The sequence below is a fragment of the Pempheris klunzingeri genome, chromosome 7, assembly GCF_042242105.1.
Source record: "Pempheris klunzingeri isolate RE-2024b chromosome 7, fPemKlu1.hap1, whole genome shotgun sequence".
NCBI classification, from domain to species: Eukaryota; Metazoa; Chordata; class Actinopteri; order Acropomatiformes; family Pempheridae; genus Pempheris; species Pempheris klunzingeri.
In genome coordinates, this window is record NC_092018.1 from 22,964,941 (window position 1) to 22,975,119 (window position 10,179).

General features: G+C 44.1%; 1 protein-coding gene across 2 annotated transcripts; it reads right to left on the reverse strand.

Annotated features, from left to right (window-relative positions):
• Positions 1-1,707: 1,707 nt before the first annotated feature.
• Positions 1,708-5,924, reverse strand: LOC139203688 (LIM domain transcription factor LMO4-B). Of its 2 annotated transcripts, none has more exons than XM_070833525.1 (5): positions 5,560-5,924; positions 4,523-4,751; positions 4,289-4,385; positions 3,741-3,899; positions 1,708-2,953 (listed from the first exon to the last, which is right to left on the reverse strand). In XM_070833525.1, exons 2-5 carry the CDS (start codon positions 4,735-4,737, stop codon positions 2,945-2,947), a joined length of 480 nt encoding a protein of 159 aa, XP_070689626.1. In that variant the 5' UTR covers positions 4,738-4,751; positions 5,560-5,924; the 3' UTR covers positions 1,708-2,944. The 2 variants fall into 2 exon arrangements, with proteins under 2 accessions (XP_070689626.1, XP_070689627.1); XM_070833526.1 differs by having other exon boundaries at positions 4,523-4,754.
• Between the last annotated feature and the right edge of the window lie 4,255 nt (positions 5,925-10,179).

The window sequence follows — 10,179 nt, forward strand, 5'->3', positions numbered from 1 at the left end:
AACCGATGCCATTAACTCATGAACAGTTCACCTGCAGGTGTTTACGCCAGCGTGTTTGAAAGGACGATTGAATCTGACCAATTCTAAATGCCAAATATGTTCTATTGAATGTCAATGAAGGTCAGTCCACTGTGAGCTTTAATGGTGACTATGCTAATGATTGGTTTTGTTTTGATGAATTGTGGAGAGTGACATTTTTATTCCTTTTCTTTTACAACGAACACAAAACACAAAGAATACTTTTTATTTACACTGAGGATGCTTTGAATTAATGGAGAATATTTGTGGAACTCAAACTTTGGTAGATGCATCCAGTTTTTTGTTTTTTTTTATTTGACATGGAAATATTTTCAGTATCTGATTTTGAAGTAATCAAAAAGTATTCTGATTAAATGATCAATTTTTTTGGAATCCAATGAATAACATTATCAATTACAGAAATTACCATGTAACTTGCACTCAGTGACTGACTACATTTGAAAGTAATCTGCCCCAACCCTGATTAACAGCATAAACCTCATGGACATGCAGCTCAAAAACACCAAAATAATGAGCACTTCGCGGTAAAGATGGAGTCAAATGAAAGTATAAAAAAAGTGAGGGTTCAGTTATTCATTTTTGAGTACAGTTGTTAACCAGAGTGGGAACTGAGCCCCTGTGTTCTCCTGCTGGTCAGAATTTAGTTCACATCTGGTGACACAAAGCAGACTGGAGCATCACTGAGATGTGTAAGCTAACGCCAGCACGCCGTTCGATTCCAAACGCTCAGTCTGGCCTCTCCACGCGCAGAGAGGCCTCGCTACTCGAGAGGAGCTTCTGGCCGACAGACCAACGGATCAGCATCACAAGGGAACTGGGCTACAGGAAGGCAGCCATCTTGGATCCGAATCACAGGAGTGTCTGGGCAAAGAGGAGGCTTCGCCGGCCTTCTTCCTCTTCATCATGAGCATGTAAAAATATCCTGGCATCGTTGTGTGTCTTCACACAGTGTGACGTGGAGGAGCTCAGGCAATTACACTCATCTGCATGTGTTAATATGATTAATTAGCAGGAATAAACACTTTCCTATGACACAGGCTACATGGTGAGCCACACACCTGCAGAAGCTCTGATAAAAGACAACGCCTCATGGCAAAGAGCCTTTTCATGAGACCTGCTAATTGGCATCTGAAAACGTTCCGGCTAATTAGGAAAAGGCAGATGAGGCTTGATTAGTTTGAATGCAAAGTGTAACTTGTGGTGCAGAGGGACTCGGGAATGTGCCGAGGTTTTATTTCTTCACCATCACGATACAAAGATAATTGTAATTGTGATCATTTGCATACGTTAATGAATTTGCGTGACGCTTCTTGATCAGACGTGGAATAAATAATTGATGCAGTATCAGCACCTACCATGACAAGTGGGACGTTTCGAAATAGCTAAGCGCATTAAGGTGCGAGCTTGATGGCTGCCATGCTCCCAGGCAAGGTGTGAAAGTAGAGCAGATCGTATCTTGTGCTTCCTGCCCGCTGTGTGTGCTCCACCAAAGCTATCACGCTGAGATTAACTCCCAACCTCTGACGGTATGCTGAGACTTTAAGTTTTTACACAACATTAAAAAGGCACGTCGAGTTAAGAGCGAATTAGACGCAGCTCAGGAAAATAATTTTCAGAAGCCACGCAGAGAGTGGCAGAGAACAAAGAGCTTTGGTGGGAAACAAACCGGGCTGTGTAGAAGCTTTAATTGGAACATGGTAAACAGTAAATACATCAGATTGTTTCAAATGCCCTGGATGTAGAGGGGGCCACTCCCCTTTAATTAGCCTGCTTTCAGATTAGGCGTTATTAGAGGCAGGCAGGCAGCCACCGAGCCAGTCAGCCACAGGATATGCCCCAAGTTCAGCCTCCCAGGAGCTCCAGCAGCACAGATACAGGGCTCATGTTTAATTGCTTCTGTAAATGGTCAGAGCTCAAGCCCCCTAATTCCATTCCTCTGGGTAATCAGGCATGTTTTCACCATACAGGGCTAAAGGGAGAGACAGTCACCCTGCTAGGTACCATGCAATGCAATGCCACTCTAATGCCAGCTAAGGGCTGCAGAACGACCTCAGTTCACGACATGTTACAGGAAAATCATTTTAATAGGATTTTTCTCACAATTTTTTCACACATCGAACAGGCATCTGATAAAGAAATAAAACTCTACAGAAGACAAATAACAAAACCTTCACTGGATCAATTCAGTTCTTTGTGCAGGGCATCTGAAAAATCAGTTATCACAGGTGACAGCAACATTACATTTTTGTTTTCCTTGAATAATTAAAATAAAGTTAGTTACTGATGGGGCTTTGAATCCGACTTCTGACAAGCAGTTTTTAACTCATTCAAATGGAACATTTTCAGATGCTCTGATTTTTTTGTCCTGAAGCCTTTCAATTTTATATTCAAGTCGCAGCATGTGGATCTCAGATTAACATATACAAGAGAGAGATCAAGAGTTCATTACAAGCACTGACGCTCAGGGGAAATAATGCCACATGGCACAAGCAAAGCTTTGACAGTCATTTTACAGCAGTCCAAACGTTCATTCAAGCATCTTTTGTTCCCTCTTTTAGTTGGCGCAGGCTTTCATCGTCACACTGTTTCCCTCCAGCTTTCTCTGAGTCCCAAAGGAGCCGTTTTCCAGCACAGTCCACGCATTCTGTAAGTCTTTGCTGATGCGCAGACCACGTTAACATTGAACACAACATAAATGTGACTTTGTATGCGGTATATAGAGTCTCTGATATGGTGACGGACAGGATATCTTGGTGAGAAACCGCGTCCTCTCAGAGAGACAGAGAGAGGCAGGACAGTGATGAGAATCCACAACAACAGTGACAACAGCGGGAGAAGAACGGTGCGCTGAAGAGAAATGAAGCTCGGGAGGAAAGGCAAGGCGGAGACGCAGCGCTCCCGCCACTCAGCACACCTGCAGACAAGACGAGGGGGGGGGAGAAGGGTTAGGGTCACCGCCACGACACACCCTGCAGGTTCATCTTGTGTGAATACGAAGCATCAACGCTATTCATCTTTTCATGTTTCCGTTTCCTTCTTATTCAAGCGTTAAATTCCAGTTCATTTTAGCTTATAGACCTATTTGAGGACGAATTCATCTAAAAACAAAACACACCATGACATAATACACAAGTTATAAAGAGCATTGTAACATTGGTAGCTGAAGAAAGCACATTCTGAAGACTGTTCCGCTTCAGTTACCAAGTAGCATTTCAGTTTTTCCTAAAATCTTTTTTTATCATGTTTCATTTTTCAGTGGACGAACAAGAATTCAGATTTAACAGTATATACAAAAAAAAATAAAACTTAAAAGTCAACTATCACATATCCACAGTGCCTGTGGCCATTATGCTGTGGAATAGTGCTTGTTGTTATTATACATTATCATGGTAGACTATTATTACATGCATTGTAACATTTTAGCTGGTCAAGATGGAGTCAGTTTGGAGGAGTAGAAGTATAGAGGCTCACAAAATGGAAATACCCAAGTATTAAGTACAAGTACCTCAAAATAGTACAGCATTGTTTCTGTCTTTAATGTTTTTGACCCTATTCTTCCTGCTGATATTTTGATTCTGATATTCAGACTCTTATGATGTAGAATGTAGTTTTTTGCATTCCTGCAACGTGGTGCAGTTTCCATGTAAGGAGAATTTACACTCTGCTGTTAAGTGAAGCTAGTTCTGTATCCCTTTACTCACCTTCTGGTCTGTCAGCACAGAGCTGCTCTGAAGTGGAGGCAGGTGGCTGTTGAGCAAGACGGCGCCGGGCCTGTCGTGCTCGCAGAAGATTGTGCCGTTGATGTAATGGAAGCGATCGCCGGGCATCAGTCTGTTTCTACAGGTGGCACAGCTGAAACACTGCAGAGAAGCACAGAGGAGGGTCAGAAATGTAGATGGAGATCAAATGCAGGCCACTACAGCACATTCATTAGCTGTGGGCATGATACAAAAACCAAAAACAAAGTTTAGTGAGTGAAGTCACCTGATATGAGAAACTGAAGATGAATACGTTTACACATTACAGTCTAATCACTTGTTAAGAAATGGAAATCTCTTAAACGTGTCTTTAAACAAGTTTAAAATTGAGTACACGAGGCAGAACACATGGAAGGCACCATTCCCTTCCGTCCTGATTCTGAGGTGACCCGTCTCCCCGCCTCACTGTCTCTCCCCCGTCAAATCCCAGATGTTTCTGTCAAACGAGCAGCAGGAGACAAAGCGCTCTGATGTGAGATCTGGGGATTTACCTTGAGGTGGTAAACATTCCCCTGCGCCCTCATCACCATTTCGTTGGCTGGGATCGACTGGCCGCAGGCGCTGCACGCCCCGCTGTGCCCGAACAGTCTGCAAACACAGAAGAAAACACAGATTGTTGAGTCTGTACGGCCTCCAAAATCTAAAGCCAGCAGCTTCCTCTCCCTCCTCCTCCTCCTTCCTTCCTTCCTTCCTTCCTCCCCCTGCCACCTCTTCCTTCCTTTCACCTGATATAGTCACTTCGACACAGAATCATGCCCCCTTTGCTGTAGCAGGTGGTGCCAATGTCCCCCAGCTGGGCTTGGCAGCAAGAGCACTTGAGGCAGCGAGTGTGCCAGTAGCGCTCCATGGAGAAGAGCAGGAAGCGGTCGGCGATCTTCCCCCCGCATCCTGCACACGACCTGGGGGCCGGCGGTACACCTGATGCTTGGCTGTTCACCATGCTGCCCTCAGAGGCTGCTTTGACACACAGAATAGATTCGACAGGTGAGACAGGTGTAAAGGCTGGACCCACACTACATAAATATTACTGTACTGATGCCTTTGAAATGCCTTAAGTGTTAAAGTAGAATATGTTTACTCCTGTTTCCTATTGGTGGACATTTATTTTGCAATATTTACAGGTAGGAGTTCTAGTTTGGTTTTTTTTGTCTATATAGGTTTTTCCTCTGTATATATTATATTATTGCTATTTAATTTTCTATTTCTTTTAACTGTGTCCCCTTTGAGCTGCTGTAACAGCAAACTTTCCCCACTGAGGGATCAATAAACGATATCTAGTTATGCAGACTGATAATATTAGCAAAACAGTCTATGTCCAATAACTCAGACCTGACTGATGACATGGTCACTGACACACTGATCAACACAGGGAAGAAGAGGCTTCGAGATATTTCCACTGATCCAGAGTCAGCAGCACAATCCAGAGTGAACAGAGTGTTGTTCTCTGTATCTTATCATCTCATTAGTAGCTTGACAAGTCTACAGGGTAATGATGGGTTAACAGGCTTTAACGTTATGTCTATGTGTGTGTGTGTGTGTGTGTGTGTGTGTGTGTGTGTGCGTGTGGAGGGAGCAAAAGTCACCAAATGGGACTTTTGGAAGACTGCCAGTAATGAAAGTAAACGTGGTGGTTTGCGGCATCAGAAAAGTTGTCGGTGGCGCGTGCCAGCTGTGGAAGTGGACACGGTGTCCGCGGCTCGGAGGAGCGCTGGAAGGCGCGCGGGCGGAGACGAGAGCAAAGAGAGGAGCCGTGGTGCCTTACCGAGCCCGAGCTTTGTCCTCCCGCGCTGAAAGTTTGAGACGCTGGAAGAAATATTCTGTCAAATCTCGCCACGCTTTGGAGAAGTGAAGGCGCGCTCAGACGGGCCGTGTTTTGGTCTCCATAGGTTTCCAGAAGAAGGCGAAGCGGCGGAAGATGAAGCCCCGGGACGGAGAGGCGCGGCGGCGGTAACAGTTGGGCAAACTCTTCCCGACATCCAGCTCCGCGGATTAAAAAAACAAAAAACTAAAAAAAAAAAACTACATGTAGCCGTGAGGAGGAGACATGACGCAGCTTCTGCTTCTCTCCTCTCCCTCACAGCCGCCTGTCTATCGACATGCCTCCGTCTGTTTCCACCGCGTTTGACAGCGACACTATTCATCAAATTGCGCAAGGGGCTATTTAAATTAGCGAGAGGGGACGCAGCCGGAGGAAGCGCGCAGCAGCCAATCGGAGCGCAGGGGGCGTGTCCTCAGTCAAAATGATTTATGAGTTCATAGTGGCTCATTAATATGCACATTGACATCTTCTCAGCGCCCCACAGGGTGCCTCTGAGTGTGTGTGTGTGTGTGTGTGTGTGTGTGTGTGTGTGAGACATGGGAAGCAGCCGTGGAAACAAATGATGCTACGGGTTTTTCTACTTTTCATTAATGCCGACCTTACCTCCTCTGTGATGCTTGAAAAAGATGTTTTGTCTTCACAACATCATCAATGTCCAACATTTCTTTGTTAATCAGAAAAAAAATGCTATTCCTTTATCACCTGAGTTCATAGGACTCGTGATTTAAAGATGTATCACTGAATATGAAGGCAAATTTCACAAAAGTTTCAGTCGCAGATCTTTAAAAGCTTTGGAATTTATTCACGTGTGCATGCGTGTCAATAGCTCTTCCTGTCATCCATCCATACAAGCATATATCTATCTATCTATCTATTAGTGTTGTTGCAGTATTATAAGTATTATCAGGGCAAATCAAGCATATAGCCAGTAATCATACTTCCATACAATGATGAAAGACATTACATGAAATCTGGTGACACATTCTCTACATACCTGTCACTAACACTGTTCTTGAGCACATTAGGTCAGTAGGTCCGAGGTCAGTGTCAGTACATTAACCTGGCGCCCTGCTGTACTTCCTGTTGGGTTCCAGCAGAGGACAGCGTCCTATAATGTTGCGAGGAGCAGACTAAGTCCTGATTTATGAGGTCACATATGCACGATGGGATGAGTCCGAAACGTAACAGCAATCAGGCTGATCTTCCTGTTCCTGAATTAATATTCTAACAGTTGCATCCTTAAATGAACTTTTGAAAGCAGGTATTGCAGAAACATATAATGATAATGTTTCTGTGGAAATATTTTGTCAGTAAATGAACACAAGTTGCCTATTTAATGACTTGTTTTTCATGTGTTCTGTTTATTACATTGCTGTTTTCAGAAGCATTTACACATTTCTGATCTTAACTCGAACATAACTATTATCACACCGGTGCCCGTAAAGAAATAATACATATCTCAGTATATGATTCCCACTTTACAATGTGTAGTTGTAGTTTGTTACTGTGAAGGAAATAATGATTGTGTCATAATCATTTCTGTTGTCTCATATCTTATTTCTTCATACCAGCTTGGTTTGACCTGCCAGGTTAAACTGGTACGGACACAGAAGGCTTCATAAAATGACTTATCATGTGTACAGTTGATGGAGACACTGTGCTCTCCCCACCAGTCTGACGCTGTGTTGCAGCTCCTCACTGTGACCACTGGAGGACAGTGAACACACGTGGTTTTAAATCCACTCATGTCAGCTACCTACTGTTGCTCCTGGTGACATCTATGGGTTGCTAAAAGCTCATTTCTGCTCTCTCAAACCAGAAGCTAAGAATTCTTTTTTTACGGGGGATTCAACAGCTTTCCAGCTTTCCAGAGGAGGACTGCTGACACATGTGCTCCCCCGGGGACACGTGTTGCTTGTCACATCTTACCACCTGCCAGCCATGATCTGCAGGGTACTTTGCACACACACAATTGCAGGCTCTTACTTGATTTTTGATCAGATTAATGCAGAGGAGGCCTGTGTCGTTTAAGACCCCTGAATTTCCAGCCAGCACTGTGCCGGTGTCTCAACTAAGTGGTGCTGTGACAAGGTCTAGAGCCCTCACCGGCCTGCTACCCTCCTTCACACATGACCATGTTTTTTGGAAAACACAACTCAATGGAAGGTGCTGCCGCTGGGAATCACGCCCCAGGTATTTTAGAGCTAGCCACGCTAGCAGCAGGGTTCTGTGGATGGCATCAGTCGGCTCACTTTGGCACTTTGGCCCAGACTGAAATAGCTCAACAACTATTGAAGGGATTGCTACAAACATTTGTACAGAATTAATCTTACAGACTTTTCCTCTGGTGCCACCATGAGGCTGGCGTTTGTTGGATTTGAGCGAGAAGTCTTCACACCTATTGGCTTAATTGCCATAGAACTTGGTACAGATGGTCATGGTGCCAAAAGAATAATCCCTATTGATGTTGCTGATCCATGAACTCTTTGTCTAGTGTCGTTATCAGATCCTCATCTGTGCTTTTTGTGTTCAATGTTAAGTATCAAATGTTAGCTAACAAACTAAATGAAAAGGATGATTGTGCCAATTTTCAACCAGCTTTGTGTCGTCACATATATGTGCGTTATATGCTAATGAACAAAGTTTAACTTTCCTCCGGTCAGCTCTCAAAGTCTGTCACTCAGCCGACTCAACAATAAAAGTATTACTGTTATTTTACCATTACCATTGTACTTTTCAATCTGTACTTTTTGTTTTAAAAAGGGACAGACTATTTAATTTAATTGTATTTTATTGTGTCTAAGTTTCTGTTCAATTTTGTATTTTAACATTTTGTATTGTGGTGACGACCTCTGTACCGCACTCTGGCACAACAATTTCCTCCGGGATAAATAAAGTCGGTCTTATTCTTATTCTTATTCTTATTCTTAAGCCAGTTATGCAGTCAAGACTAAAGATCATTCATTTGTACAAATTAACCACAATGTAATGATATAAAGCCAGTTGAAAATTGGCAACGTATTATTCTAAGGCAGTGAACATGGTAAACATTAAGCCTGGTAGACAGCATCAGTATGTCAGTAGCCACTAGTGTGACTGAAGACTCCAGTTGTTTTTTTTAACACACTGGGCCTGTTCAGCATTCATAGCATCACTGTGGTCACTGCCATAACGTAATGACCAATTATCTGGAGCAGGGGAGCAAGACGACTGGACCAAGAACTGATCCCAAGGGCCAACAGTGCGGTAGTAGCATCAGCACCATCATCTGCAGTAGCACTAGACGCAGTGTTAGAGGTGGTGGAAGTAGTGGTGGTCCTTTGAATCAGTGTTGACGTGACACTGTTTACTTGCCTGGGAGCTCCCAGTCTAAACAGGATCCTTTGTGGAAATGTTGACTTAAGTTCAATAGAGGTTGTTGCTGTGACACTCTTAAAAGAGAATGAGTCATGTTCCACACATTTGTTTTCAGCAGAATAAGCCAATAATAACTCAAATGGAGACGTGTGTTATTACCCCACATTGTGTTGAAGAGCAACCACTTCGGCACATCTGTTTTCAGAGTGCATGGCGGGGTGGGTTGGGGTGGGATTGGGGGTATTTCCTCTGCAGTGGTTGGCGTAGCGGCGCGGGCCAACATCCACCACTCTTTGAGGCCCCCGTTTATTTCCGACATATTTCCTGTTCCTCTGTCAAGGCCACGCTGAAAGTCACAGCTCTCTGTGAGGCCGAACAACACCTGTAACTTCCAGCCAAAGTAAACCGCTGTGGAGCATCACCGCACCGCAGGCTGCCAAGACAATCACATTTATGAGGTACCCGTCACTGTAATGTGGAGAAATCCTTCCATCTGAGGCCTCGTTTTCTCTCTCTTGAGGGCAAACACCTCCGTGTCATCTGAGTTTTGTGGTACCACTTTAGAAATGAGTCATCCTCAATATCTCCGCAGGTTGTCATGGAGTTTGGAGTGATGTGTTGCAGGAAGGGAAAGTCGACAAATCGGTTATTTCTCGGGGGAAACCTGTGAATATCAGTAGGTTTTTGTTTTTTTTCCAATAATGCTGGAACAATGTTTCTGTTTAACTCTTCAACTGCACTCTATAGGATCAAATGATCAGGTCATGGAAGAGCTCCAACGGGTCACAAATTATGAATCAGGGTGCAGAGCTAGTCTGTTGGTGGGCTGTGGTTGGTCCGTCCAAAGACACAGTCAGTGTCGTTCACCGGTCCATGTGCAATATGTGCGGCCAAAACTGCTGCAGCTACAAGCTAATCTCACATGTCACAATAGCTCCCTGGTGCTTCTTTCTGTTTCCTTTCTCCTGTTCTGTTCACTTCCTCCTAGCATTAACTCACCGTTGTCTACAGTTTCATTCAATAAAAATCTACAAGCACCAGTAAATACTGTTGTTTCGTGTGATCAGTTATCTGTTGTGTGTATAAGAGCAGCTTGCAACCATCACAGCCGCAAAGGTAACACAAGGCAAGCAAAGCAAAGTTTTCCTTGTGCCCCCGTCTCCCCACTCTGCCCCACCCTCTAACCTCTAACACGGCTGTGTACAT

What these genes read in the sequence shown, in the direction of transcription:
- LOC139203688 (XM_070833525.1), bottom strand. Translation starts at nt 4,737, where the DNA reads ATGGTGAACAGCCAAGCATCAGGTGTACCGCCGGCCCCCAGGTCGTGT. An exon ending in TGTCGAAGTGACTATATCAG is followed by an intron (nt 4,386 to 4,522) that starts GTGAAAGGAAGG and finishes CTGTGTTTGCAG; the next exon opens with ACTGTTCGGGCACAGCGGGG. An exon ending in GGAATGTTTACCACCTCAAG is followed by an intron (nt 3,900 to 4,288) that starts GTAAATCCCCAG and finishes GCTTCTCTGCAG; the next exon opens with TGTTTCAGCTGTGCCACCTG.